The 14527-nt window shown below is 43.7% G+C and overlaps 1 protein-coding gene across 1 annotated transcript in view; it reads left to right on the top strand.

Moving 5' to 3' along the window:
* LOC146810305 (actin-related protein 2/3 complex subunit 1A-B-like) overlaps positions 1-14527 on the top strand; it is a 164359-nt gene that overhangs the window by 20584 nt on the left and 129248 nt on the right. Inside the window, exon 2 of the mRNA XM_085617302.1 lies at positions 6796-6883. Within this exon, the coding sequence (XP_085473428.1) occupies positions 6820-6883 (64 nt within the window). The 5' untranslated portion in view covers positions 6796-6819. The remainder of the gene's footprint in view (positions 1-6795; positions 6884-14527) is intronic.

The raw sequence follows: 14527 nt of genomic DNA, 5'->3' as shown, positions 1-14527 counted from the left end.
CAACAGAGAACCAATGGAGTTCCTTCAGGGTGGGGTTTATGTGATCATATTTCTTATGACCCTGGATGAGACGTGCTGCGGTGTGTAGGATGCACCTATGGGGTGTCAGTGTTGAGTCTGGGAGGCCATGCAGTGGGGCATTACTACCATCCACATGCGAGAGTACAAGGGCTGGAACAGCAGTTTTGAAGTTTCTTTCTAGAATAAATGATTTCTCTTTTTTTAGAAGAGAGAGCTGGTACCAGGCTGACTTTGTTTTTGTGGCAATGTGGTCATTAAGGGAGAGGTTGGGTTCCAGGGTGAATCTAATCGGTTTGGCATTCAGTGAGAGTTGATGACCATGATCAGTGGGATTTGTAGCACAGCTGCTCCTAGGAGTGTCCCATTGCTAGTCTTCGTGTAATTCAGTTAAGTCTGTGTAAAAAGCCATGTTTTCAGCTTCTTTTTGAAATTTTGCTCCGAGCTCAGCAGCCAAATGTACAGGGGAAGTTTATTCCATTCAGATGGACCAAGAAAGGAGAAAGAACACTCCCCCCCCCGGCTCTAGCCCAGAATATTTTAGGGACATTAGCTAAGACCCTATTTGAGGACCAGAAATTCCTGGCAGGGCAATAGAAATGGATTCCGTGGACAGATAACTTGGGCCAGTCTGGTGTAAAGCTCAGTAAATCAACACCAGATTCTTAAACAAAATGAGTTTCCCTACGGGGGCCAATGCAAAGTATGAACGGAGGTTTGAAGTTGTCAAGGTTCATGTCATTGAGCCAGGTTTGTACTGTATCTTGTTTATTCTTCTAGGTAAATAATGGTCATTCTGTTTTGGTTGGGTTGAGCTTCAGGTAGATGGTGGACATCCAGGAATGGATACTGTACAAGCAGTGTTTGATGTCTGAAGCAGAGGAAACTTTCAAACAGAGTATCGCATCATCAGCATATTGCAGAATCTTGATACTGTTATCTGTGAGCAGAGCTCCAAGCAGCTCCATGTAAAGGTTGAGGATAACAGGGGAATGGACAATTTGTGATACAACATATTAGAACTTTGCATATTGCAAATCCATTGTGAACAGTTGTTCATACAGCAGGCCAGTGCCTAATTTGAGCCGGTGGTTGCTGGTGGGGACCAGGCACCTGGCATTACTCTGGGAGGCTGGAAGGGTGTTGGGCTGCTTCAGGTATCGCACTGGTTTTGTGGCAGTTCAGCAGTTTTAAAAGCACTGCAGAATTTCTTGTATATGCAACAGTTTTAACACAACAATAAAAGTGCCAAGATAACTCTGGTGATTAATGTACCTGCTGGATAGAGATCAGAATTTTTTCTAGTGGCAGTTTTGACTCATATAAGGTAGCGCAGAGGGTTAATACGCCTGCTGCAAAGAGCATGTACTATGAAAATCATAGAACAGTATTTTATGCGCACAGCTCAGTGCGTCACTGCTTTTGTCACAGAGATTCTTTTCTCACTGTGCAGTTCATAAATTACAATCGTATTCTAGGTTAGAAAGTTATGTTTTTTCCCCAGTCTTTCATTATCCTAATTTAGCTAAAAAGGGTTTGTTTGGGTAGAAATATTTTTTAATAGTTTCCCCAGACCAAGAACTCCTAAAAAATACCTACTAGTATGGATGACATGAATCCTATACCTTGTAGTACCCTTTGTCTTATGTAACATTTTCTATACACTGATGTAAACATGTATGATTTATTGTCTATGTAATGTGTGTGATGTAAAATGCTCCGACACCCTATACTGGTATGAGAGGCGCTGAAAAACAAATCAAATAAATGTGAGAGAGGGGCTATGGAGAGTTGAGAGGCACTGTTGGAGGGTGATAGTGAGGGAATCATTGAAGATCCCCAATAAAGATTGCCATATACTGGTGCATTGTAAGGTCGTCATTTACTGCTCAAAAAAACGAATACAAATGAATATATAATGAAAAATGTGTTGTAGAATGCACCATTTTTTTCCAGTTTTCTTGGGAGAGTACCCCCTCAAACCTTGTAGTTGTAAGACTCGCTTCCTGCTCTTGCTCACTATGTACCGTATGGGGGCTGGTTGGACAAAATTTGCCATGGATGGTTTGGGTTCGCAGTCCAGCCCTGATGGGGCCACCAGGCACGTATTTTTGGGGACTGGCACTGATTTTTCTGCATCAGATATTTAGGAGAGCAAAGAGAGGTGGAAAAGCACACAAATTGGAACAACAAAGGAAGATGAAGATGGGAAAACGTCACCAAGTGAGAAAGCAGGTACCTGCAAAAGTGAGATAAGGGGGCAGGAAGGGTCGGATAATGCTTATAGAGGCCTGAGATGGATATAAGACTATGCACACTTGGGGGCAGATTTATATCGGACTTGCGCCACTTTTACGCCGCCGTTGCATCACTTTTGTGACACAGCGGCGGCGTAAACCCTGCGCCATGATGCACCCCATTTACAACGTGACGCATCTAGGGAGATGCGTCACGTTGTAAAGCTTGCGCCACATGTGGGCGTACCTGCACAGGGGGGGCATTCCGACGTAGGAACGCCTCCGAAAAGTGGCTGAGTGAAATCTACAAGATTTCACTCAGTCACTTTTCCGGCCATGCTGCGTCAAAACCCTGCGCCTGCTTGAAGAAGGCGTAAGGATTGACGCAGCATTGTGCCGATAGGGCACCCCGAGCCTTGCTGGAGCTGCGTCACGCTTGCGACGCAACTCCAGCAATGCGCCAACCTTCCGCCATCAGATGCGTCACGCATATGTTTATCCTTGCGCCATGATGCGCTGCATTGTAAATGCGGCACATCTATCGTGGCGCAAGGGTAAACTTCCGTGACGCATCTTTCCTGGCGCATCCCTGCTGATTTGCAGGGATGCGCCAGGAAACATAAATCTGCCCCTTGGTATTTAGTGTGCCATTTAATTATGGCACACATTCTTGTACAAATTAAGCACTGCACCTGGCCTGATTTAGAGTGTGGCAGATGGGTACTCTACAACATCGACTTGGGGCTATCTTTTAGCCCCAACCAGTGGCACTGCCAATATTGCGTTTGCAAATGTTTCTCTTATCTTTATCAATTGTGCTTCGTTTAATTCCATGTTTTTTTCTCTTTTACGCTGTAAGCCGTTACCGATCCACATGCAAGGAAATGCAAATTTTCTAGGTTTCTCATGTTTAGGTGGGCCATCCGAACCTCTTCTCCAAAAACACGTACAAAAGCGAAGTTCATCAAAAGCAGTTTATTAAACCCAATGCATTTCGGGCCTCTGGGGGCCCTTCGTCAGGGGAAACTGAAAATAACAATAGGACATATATTAAAAATCTACAACATGTATGCTTATAAGTTCATTATGTTATGCTAATTGTACGAATTAGATTCGTCTAAATAAGACTCCTTAAACCCTCTGTTATGTTATCAACTCTAATCTGAACCAACCGACTCTTAACATCAATCAGCATTCCTTCATTATTCCCATGAGAGTGTTTCTCCTAGACGCTAGATCAATGTTACCCCTCCGATGACTTCATTATCATAATCAACCCCCGTCACGTACTTCCAAGATTTCCAGTTTTTCGGTGCAGGACCCTTCCGATCTGTATTTCGCTTGTCTCGTACTACCCCTTCCTTGGCAACCTTCGTTCACATCTCTTCAACCCCTTTCTTGCTCTGTTTCTTCTAACGGTCGACCTTCCTAATCAGGTAATCAGTTACTACCCTACGCGAAAAATACCTTGCTGTCTGTGTTTCCTCTCCCTTAACAGGAATTTTCCGAAGTTACCCCTCTCCCGTTACCAAACAATCTATCTTATTATTCGTTCTCGCTCACCTGCTGTTACATATTCGTCCTCGTCATTCCTGCGCCCAAAAGCTTCAACTCTCCTTGTCTCACCACCCAAATTTAAACTCAAACAACCTCCCCTCCCCCTTCTACCACGTGACATTTTACACCTGACTATCGTCATCATCAAACTTGCCTAGAACACTCCAACTCCCATAGTGTACTCGAACTGTGTGCTCAAAACATTACGCTAAGCATGCTAATACATGTAATCATTTCAACATTGTTGTAACTTCGTACCACAATCATTTAAATGTAGACAATATAAATTAATTTTGTACATTTGTCCAAAAATGTTTTTCAGAATTCGTTTGACTTCCAAAAACAAATAATAAGCATGCTTGATGAACGATGTTGTTCCGCCCTGCATGGGACAAGAGATAACGTTTTTCACAGTATTCTTATTTTTCACTCGTTTTTTTGTATGGGTGCTAACCCGGTAGGGCAAAAACTATTGACGACATCATGAAGGAATGGGTTGCACACCTCATATTCAACCAATGTTCTAAATTAGATGTCCAAATCCACTTTATGCGTGCTTAACACTGGTGACGTGCTAAGCCCAAAAGCACGTATGAACTAAACAACATCGACTTGGGGCTATCTTTTAGCCCCAACCAGTGGCACTGCCAATATTGCGTTTGCAAATGTTTCTCTTATCTTTATCAATTGTGCTTCGTTTAATTCCATGTTTTTTTCTCTTTTACGCTGTAAGCCGTTACCGATCCACATGCAAGGAAATGCAAATTTTCTAGGTTTCTCATGTTTAGGTGGGCCATCCGAACCTCTTCTCCAAAAACACGTACAAAAGCGAAGTTCATCAAAAGCAGTTTATTAAACCCAATGCATTTCGGGCCTCTAGGGGCCCTTCGTCAGGGGAAACTGAAAATAACAATAGGACATATATTAAAAATCTACAACATGTATGCTTATAAGTTCATTATGTTATGCTAATTGTACGAATTAGATTCGTCTAAATAAGACTCCTTAAACCCTCCGTTATGTTATCAACTCTAATCTGAACCAACCGACTCTTAACATCAATCAGCATTCCTTCATTATTCCCATGAGAGTGTTTCTCCTAGCCGCTAGATCAATGTTACCCCTCCGATGACTTCATTATCATAATCAACCCCCGTCACGTACTTCCAATGTTTCCAGTTTTTCGGTGCAGGACCCTTCAACCCCTTTCTTGCTGTCTGTGTTTCCTCTCCCTTAACAGAGAGGAAACACAGACAGCAAGGTATTTTTCGCGTAGGGTAGTAACTGATTACCTGATTAGGAAGGTCGACCGTTAGAAGAAACAGAGCAAGAAAGGGGTTGAAGAGATGTGAACGAAGGTTGCCAAGGAAGGGGTAGTACGAGACAAGCGAAATACAGATCGGAAGGGTCCTGCACCGAAAAACTGGAAACATTAGAAGTACGTGACGGGGGTTGATTATGATAATGAAGTAATCGGAGGGGTAACATTGATCTAGCGGCTAGGAGAAACACTCTCATGGGAATAATGAAGGAATGCTGATTGATGTTAAGAGTCGGTTGGTTCAGATTAGAGTTGATAACATAACGGAGGGTTTAAGGAGTCTTATTTAGACGAATCTAATTCGTACAATTAGCATAACATAATGAACTTATAAGCATACATGTTGTAGATTTTTAATATATGTCCTATTGTTATTTTCAGTTTCCCCTGACGAAGGGCCCCCAGAGGCCCGAAATGCATTGGGTTTAATAAACTGCTTTTGATGAACTTCGCTTTTGTACGTGTTTTTGGAGAAGAGGTTCGGATGGCCCACCTAAACATGAGAAACCTAGAAAATTTGCATTTCCTTGCATGTGGATCGGTAACGGCTTACAGCGTAAAAGAGAAAAAAACATGGAATTAAACGAAGCACAATTGATAAAGATAAGAGAAACATTTGCAAACGCAATATTGGCAGTGCCACTGGTTGGGGCTAAAAGATAGCCCCAAGTCGATGTTGTTTAGTTCATACGTGCTTTTGGGCTTAGCACGTCACCAGTGTTAAGCACGCATAAAGTGGATTTGGACATCTAATTTAGAACATTGGTCGAATATGAGGTGTGCAACCCATTCCTTCATGATGTCGCAGATGGGTACTCTGTCACAAACGTGACATATATCCTGTGCGTCTTATTACAAGTGCATTATATATTGTGATAAGGCAGACGGGATATCCGTCACTTTTGTGATGAAGTATCTTTCTCACAAACTTTGGGCCTCTGTATTGCATTTTTTAAATTTAAACTTGTTTTCTAAAGCACAAAGCCTACCTTGCTTTAGAGCATAACATACGGAGAGAGTACATTAGAGAGCCCAAAATTGCATATCAAGATCTCTAGCATCACCAATACAACATATGGGTATAGGACATAAGGAGTATTTAAACAGTGCTGCGCAGTTGGAGGAATCGCGTTAACAGATGCAGTAAAATAAATAAAATGTTATGCAGGTGAGTACAAAGAGCAAGATGCATTATGATCGAAGAGTTCAACGTAAGCAACAACAGAGGGCCACTGGTGCACACAAAACACAGCTTCGGCTTCAGGAGGGAAGAACCTTAGGGTGAAGAAGATCCACGGTTATGAAAATCCATTTTTTTCGTGAGATCCCAACTTAAAAGCTGACAGAAAACGATGTATACTTTCCGTTTTAGAAGGCGTGAGAAAGCAGCGGGGTTGTCTGTCCACGTGGGAATGACTGTAACATGAGGTGAAAGTGTCTAACTCTGTGGTGTGAAAAGGTTATAAAGACAATATTTTGTTCTTTCTCCCTCTCTCTCTCTCTCTCTCTCTCTCCCTCTCTCCCTCTCTCTCTGTCCCTCTCCCTCTCTCTCTCTCTCTCTCCCTCTCTCCCTCTCTCTCTCTCTCCCTCTCCCTCTCCCTCTCTCTCTCTCTCTCTCCCTCTCTCCCTCTCTCTCTCTCTCTCTCTCTCTCTCTCTCTCAGCCCCTTCCCCGTGGCTGCCTGGACATGTCCCTGTACAGCTTTGGGATCGAGCCCATCACTTGCCACGCTTGGAACAAAGATCGCTCACGTGAGTACAATGTGAGACAACAGAAGTGCCTGTGCCTCTACAAACATCTTACCCAGAGGAGAGATGACTCCTGTAGAAACTGGGAAATCTCCTCAGCAATCCATTGTTTTTCAAAAGTTTACAGGGATGGGATGAGTCAGTTGCGCAGTTCTTAATTTGTGCCTGTGGTTTCCGGTGCTGGTACTGGCACTTAATTGTCAGCACCGGCTCTACTGACAGTCCACTACATGGCGGCGCTGTCTTTTAAAAAAAATTGAGATTGCACAACAACTGTGTTTATTAAGTCAATGTACGTTGAAAATGACTAATACTAGCTTCTCATGCCATTATTATAGCGGTGTGTGGCCTGAAATAGTCTGAATTGTCACACTTGTAGGGGTGCGAAGGATAGGTGTTATGGACGTCTTGCCATTGGCAGCGCTGGTAGGGGCAATGCATGGTGCAGGCTGCAGGCTGCAGTGGCCTTCGGAGCAGGGCCCTGACAGTATTATTTACAAGATAAGCATTGGGAACAACCGAGGTAGTGGGGCCTGCCGCGTCATGGGCCTATGCTGAATCTTAACAAACAGTCCCAGGCCACTGACGGGCTGTAGAAAGAGAAGCCCTGCGTCATGACGTAACATGTTCGGGAAGCCGATCAGACTGCCTGGCTTCCAGATCCTGACCCAGAGGGAAGACCAGCCAGCCCATCATGTCTCAAAGTTAATCTGTTTCTCCTGTGTCATTTTTGCAGACAGGAGATAGGAGCCCCAACGGGCGAAAGCAGAAGCTGCCACTGTGGCCGAGGTCAAACTTTCAGTTGGCCACGGGTTTGGAGCTTGCATTGCATTCGTTGATCAATCATGCCTTTAAAATGCAATATCTAAGAAACTAAAATGTTGCTGGCCAGTAGGCCAGGCCTTAGATGAAGAAGGATATATTATGTAGGACCAGTTGTTGGCCATGAAGCGCAGGAGTAGAGGGAGTTCATGCATTGTTATGGTTGGACCTGGGTAAGACGGAGGCATCCCACCCAGGTGTAATGTGACATAGTAGCTGTGGAGATAGGCAATGGACAGGTAAGAGGTACAAATACCAAAATGCAGAGAGAGGTTCCCTTAGGATCTGCTCTATGAATATAGGGGGTCTAAACGATTGGAAAAAAAGGGGAAGATTAGAGGAATTTGTTAAATTTACACGTACAGATATTATGTGTATACAGGAGACCCATTTGCCATGGGGGAAAAGGCATTGGTTAAACATAAAGGGATTCGAGACTCTATCCTGCTCCTCCCAAACGTCTACTATTAGGGGGGTCGCTATCATTGGCAAGGTTGGTCTGGGGGGAGCTAAACGATTCAAGGCTGACACCATGGGGCGGTGGGCATTATGCGAAATGAATTCTGGTATTACTATTTGTAGTATAAACGGGGCTAATAGCGACGACCCTGACATCTTCAATCATATTGAGAAGGAGCTAGCAAGCTGGCCAGCACCCATAGTGGTTTGCGGGGATTTTAATATCTCTGCAGATTTCGAAGGGGGAATAGGATATACCGGGCGAAAACCCCGGGTATATCGGGCAGTATGCTCAATGATGGATTCACATGGTTTGAGGGATGTCTGGGGTAGTATTGAATCAGGGAATTCAGGCTTTACATATTTTTCGCATCCATTTAAGAAATATTCCAAGCTGGATTATTTTATGATTACCACCACTGAGATTAGCACAGTAGAAATCAGCAAATTACCTATGATAATATCAGACCATAATCCATTGTTATTAACAATAGCTTTGAATAGACCAGCTAAACCATTGAGACCATGGACTTTTGATAAGAAGCTCTTAACAGATAGCACATATATAGCATATATGAAGAATTGGTCACAGGCCTTTTTTGATGCTAATAGATACAGCGCATCGCGAAACTCTGTTTGGGACAGCTATAAAGCTGCCTTAAGGGGAGAAACCAGCAGCTACACCTCTCGTAATTGGAAACGACTCAATTTAGAAAGAGAGCAATTAATGAATAAATTAACAGCAGCGGAGGAACAGCATAGGAAAGATTTATCTGATAGAAGGCCGGACACCATAAGCCTAGAAAGAGTGAGTACTCTCAAAGCTGCGATACAAAAGCAATTAGCCGAAAAAGCTGCTGCTGAATATCAAACACAAAGAAGGAATATGTATGAGACGGGGGAACAAGCTGGGAAAGCATTGGCATTACGTATTAGACAAGCGACCTTGAAAAATATTATTTCACACATAGTAGAGCAGGGCAGGATCTACGAGGAGCCAAAGGACATTATAGATGTCTTCAAAAGATACTATCAAACATTGTATCAGGAAGACTGTGGTGACAGAGGAGCCAATGGCTGAGTGGACAGGATTGGGGATCAAAGTGGCTCAGAATGATAGAGAAATTCTAGAACAATCCATTACTATGGATGAACTCTCGGAGGCCATACAAGAATTAGCAGCAGGGAAGGCTGCTGGCCCCGATGGCTTACCAATTGAGCTCTACAAAAGTTTTTTTGAAGAAACATCTATACTTTTGTTAGACCTTTTCAACGGGGTTATAAATACAGGTTTAATCCCTGAGTCATGGATGAACACCAATATAGTGGTGTTCCATAAAAAAGGCAAGCCCACGGAAAATCCGGGTTCATATAGACCCATATCTCTAATAAATGCGGACAATAAATTATACGCTAAGATCTTGGCAACCCGCTTGGGACGGATCATTGGGTCCCTGGTCTCTCCCTGGCAGCATGGTTTTATTCCTGGTAGGGGAACCACAGATCATATCAGACGAGCTATCGCGTTGTTTGATATCCATGCTGCCGGGGAGGGAGGGGTCGCAATGATCCTCCTAGATGCGGAGAAAGCTTTTGACCGCGTCAGATGGGAATTCCTGTGGAGTGTGCTCGCCGGAAGGGGGTTTGGACCAAGGTTTATGAAGGCTATTCAGGCCATGTATGCCACCCCAGTGGCGAAAATTCAAATGATGGGTGAGAGTTCAGATAAGATTTTTATTACAAAGGGGACAAGGCAGGGATGCCCATGCTCACCCATTCTATTCGCACTATATATTGATCCTCTAATACGCCAAATAATCAACAACACAGCAATTAAACCGGTAGTTACGAATGGATTTCAAACAAAAATTTTGGCATATGCCGATGATCTAGCTGTCATTACTACTGATCCTGAAGCAGCTATGCGAGAAGTAGTGGGTACTACGAGCAAATTTGGCGGACAATCAGGCTACCGTCTAAATGTGGGTAAGACACAGGTGCTCTGCTCCAAGAACATAAACAAGCCAAACTCTAGATTCGTCGATTCTGTGGTTTACCTGGGGATAACGATCAACGCACAACCGGAGTTGATAATTAGAGATAATTTCATTCCTCTCATGAAATCCATGAGGGAGAATCTGAAAAGAATGGACACGCTACAACTCTCAATAATTGGTCGCGCCAATGTTATCAAAATGACTATGTTCCCCACGGTGTTATATAAATTTCGGTCGATCCCCTTTAAAATAGAGGGGAAAATTATTAAAGAAATAGAATCCATCTTTATGAACTTCTTGTGGCAATATGGTAAGGTTAGAAGATCCATGAAATATATGTCTCTGCCTCAGGAAAGGGGTGGTTTGGGAATGCCAAACGTCAGATACTATCATTGGTCCTGTCTACTTACGCAGAGGGCTATTTTATTTGAACCAGTGGGAAGCAGCTCAAACTCCCCGAGAAGACAAGACGCGATTCCATCTATCTTTGAATTACTACTTGGGAGCGAGGCTACCGGGGTATTACTAAGGAGAACAGAAAGGAGATATTATAGCAAGTCGAGACTTAAGACACTCGAAGGAATATGGGGGGTCTGGGCAGCAGCTCAGAAAGCACTGGCAATCTCCAAATACAATCACCACACCCCTGGAACTCTAGCTTTTTTCCCAATTTAAGTAATGATGGGTCCTGGAGACACTGGGCGGGAAAAGGTGTCCTGACACTGGGGCAAGTTATTGTCAGGGATGAGTGCAGAACTCTGGAAGAATTAAGACAAAGGCACTCCCTCCAGGGTATACAAGATTATAAATACGCTCAGGTGGTCAGTACAATCAGATCAATAAGGCCCCGAATTATCTTAAGGGAGAGGTGTAAGATATTGGACTATTTGAAGGTCGGTGAACCTAGAATTAATTGTGTGTACAGGCTGTTTTTGGAGGAATCCCAGGGCGACATGGGCAAAACCGAGGCAGCCTGGGCTGCAAAGTTGGAGGATCCGGATATTGACATGGACAGAGCCCTTGAAACGGGTAGAAGATTCCTACGCTCCTCCAATTTAAGAGCTCAGCATTTCAAAACATTATTCAATCTCTATTACACCCCCTCTAAACTTTATGATTGGGGCAAGAGGGAGAATAGTAATTGTCCCAGATGCTGCAAAGGTCCAGCTGACATTATCCATATGTTTTATCAGTGCGAGAAACTAGAATCAATCGAAATAGAGATCGAATCATTCTGGTCTGGACTGTTGGATGCTCAGATAACCTTGTCTCCGACACTCATGATTATAGGATGCCAAAGTCAATTGAAATTAAATACTGAGACTGAAGCTCTAATTTTTATCTCCACAGCTGTACTCAGAATTTTTATTTCAGCAGCTTGCAAAGATACTGAGGCCCCAACCTTTCAAATGTGGCTATCCAGATTATTGGGTATACATAATGTGGAGACGGCTCTGTATCAACTCAAGGGTAAAAATTAAGAGAATTGGGGATGAAGATATGGGCACCAGTGGCTGCTTGGCGCACTAGTAGATTGTAGCAAACTTATTGATTTTCAGGATTATGGCTACGGCAATGCTCTTAATACTCTTATTCGCTATATTCTCTTTTTCTTTTTCTGTTTGTGGTAGCCGGCACTATTTACTATACGCATATCAATATCAATATCAATATCTATATCAACAACATTTCATGATTTACAACCCTCAACTTCAATCAGATACTAGCAATGTAATTCGTTAGCCGACCTCTACATACCATGTTTTTGTTTCATTTATTCTTTATTGTTAATTTTTGTGGTTTGCCTATATCGTATCAAGTCTTTTTCAGTCAAATTTATTCATACTGCTTTGTTATAATGTTACATGAATTCTCAATAAACAAAAAAAACAAAAAAAGAGAGGTTCCCTTAGTAGCTGGGGCAAGCGAAAGGGCAAGTTAAAGTGGTCACACTGTACATTGGGCCACTAGACAGTTATTGAGTGGAAGATGTGCAAGAGAGGCAGAGAAGAGTGACTGTGTGTGGGGAGGGTCAAAGATGAATGAATTGTTAATTCAGTAAAATGCTTAAGAATCCTTGTCAGAGATGCAGTAGTCAAGACTATGGAATTAATAACTAACGGTTTGCCAGAGCAATCAATACAACAGGGCTTGCTTGGCATTTTTCCAACAACACACACACGGAAAATGAAGGTAAGAATGGCGGCACAGGGCACGGTGTTACCTAGGCGTAGAACAGCAATTCATTGCGTGGCTTCTAAGGGTCCCAAGACATGATGTTTGGAAGAACGATTCACTTGAGCAGGCCATAACAGATGAGCAACATTTGAACAATTTATGGCGGGATGAGAAATTAACTGATGACTTGCTGAATGGGCAGAAACGCTGGTTAGGTTGATGGACCCTCGAAACAGAGTTCCCGGACCATTTGTATTGCAGCGGTACATATCTGGAGGGGATGAATTGTAAGTGGTGAAGATGGATCAAAGGTGCAATCACAACATATGGAAGAGGGTGAGTATAAAAGGGCATGTATATCTTGGATGTGGAGATGGTTCAATGCCAGTATGTGAAATGTTCATGTTTGCAGATCTTTAATCATACAAAAAGCAATAAAGTTTATTACATAAAAAATAATCCATGTCAAGTTTGCTGTACAAATGATTATAAGGACCCCACCCATTTTTATGCTTTAGGTCACACAAAACCTTCTGACAGCCCCGAATTATTTATTCTTAAACGCAACATTATTTATAACTAATGCTTAATTCTTAATGGTAATAATTACCATTATTTGGCAGACTAAAATAGCTGAAATGAAATTAAAAAAAATGCTAACATATTGTACCCTTAAAGTAGAGATCTCACCCCCTCCACTGTCCCACATAACCTTCACAAGGTGTGAAAATCGATCTTTGCACAAAGTCCACTCCTTCCTCTCCATATCGATTCCCTGGTATACAAATCTTGCCAGTTTCTATATTTCATAGAACCTCCAGCATAAGTATGGAAGTAAACAGCTATGCTGTACTGGTCTTGCTATGACCAGGCTAGCATGGGGCTCAGTGCATGAACAGACCCCCATGGGGGGGAGGGAGCTGGTGGTGTTCCACATGAACCCTAAAATTAATGAGCTCAAAGAAGTGGCAGAGGCGGATGAGCCATGCAGCGGGCTTTAGCATAAAAAGCCTCAAAAGTTAAAACACAGTCTGCAGCGCGGTGGCCGTTCCTCTGTAGAATCCGGCTAAATGGAAATGAAAATAAGGAATTACCTCTCCCTGCTGGTTTTATGCTGCACAACTGCAAAGAGCAGGAAACATCTTGCCTAACAATGTGCGCTTCATGGCTGCCGCTCACTGTTGTTTCTGGGTAGAGTCTGCGAGAGTTTATGAGACCGTTCCCTGATCTCTAGAGGCACCATGGCAGCTGGTTTACTATTTCTAAAGGCAAGGCTGGTGATGAGAAAGTAGCATTATTTGGAAGTTTCCCTCATACCTTCGACTCACCCTCAGATGGAATGTTGGAGAGTGGGGTCATCCTGCAAAGGGTTTGGGGTTCAGCCACGCGCGGTGGACCAGTGGAGAGGGTGCTTCTTCTGGTGCCCGTGTTTTGTGGATTGGGTGAGAAGAGACATTACCCTGCGTTGTGGATTCTCTTGGTAGAGAAGGATATGCTGCAGATCATGGGTTTGGCCTTGATAAAACAGAATGCAGAAGGAAGGCTGAGTTTTGCTGCGATGATGCCAGGAGCGACAGAGCTTTGGACAAAGGTGCTACCTAGGCGGGCATAGAGGAGGGCGGGTACTAGAGTGGGGGAGAAAGGTGTCCATTGGGGAGAGTCTGAGAGGTCTGTCACCTTGGTATAGTTTATAAACACCTTTGTCTTTATTGGGAACTGAAGCCTGATGGCTGTGATGGAGGCGTCACACAAAAATGGTGAGGGCCAGATGAGGGTTTTCAGCTGGGCGGAAGTGTGGCAGAAATGATCCCCAGCTGGGAGGGTTATTTCTGAGTGCTGGAACCATTTGGAACCAGAGTTTTGTTTTAACCTTTGGTGAAGGCCAAGGAGAAGAGGGAGTGGAAGACGGGGTGCAGAAAGCGGGAAAACATGACCAGCGTCACGGAGGTGACAGAACACTACCAGCAATTGACCCACAAGCAGACCACCTGGATTGCAGGCAGAGTGCCGAGGAGGCCAATCCAGGAGGCCAATAGGCACCGGCATTATGTGACTACCTAAACCAGGCACAAACCCGCTGCCAACAGGAAGGCAGCAACGGCGACAGGAGGTGGCAGTCCAGCCCCACCGGAGGAGCTGAAGGAAACCCAGGCTACAGTCATCAGTGTGGAGACGGTGCAAGGAGTAGGGA

Source organism: Triturus cristatus, chromosome 7 (genome assembly GCF_964204655.1).
Source record: "Triturus cristatus chromosome 7, aTriCri1.1, whole genome shotgun sequence".
Lineage (NCBI taxonomy): Eukaryota > Metazoa > Chordata > Amphibia > Caudata > Salamandridae > Triturus > Triturus cristatus.
This window is presented reverse-complemented; position numbering and strand designations above follow the sequence as displayed.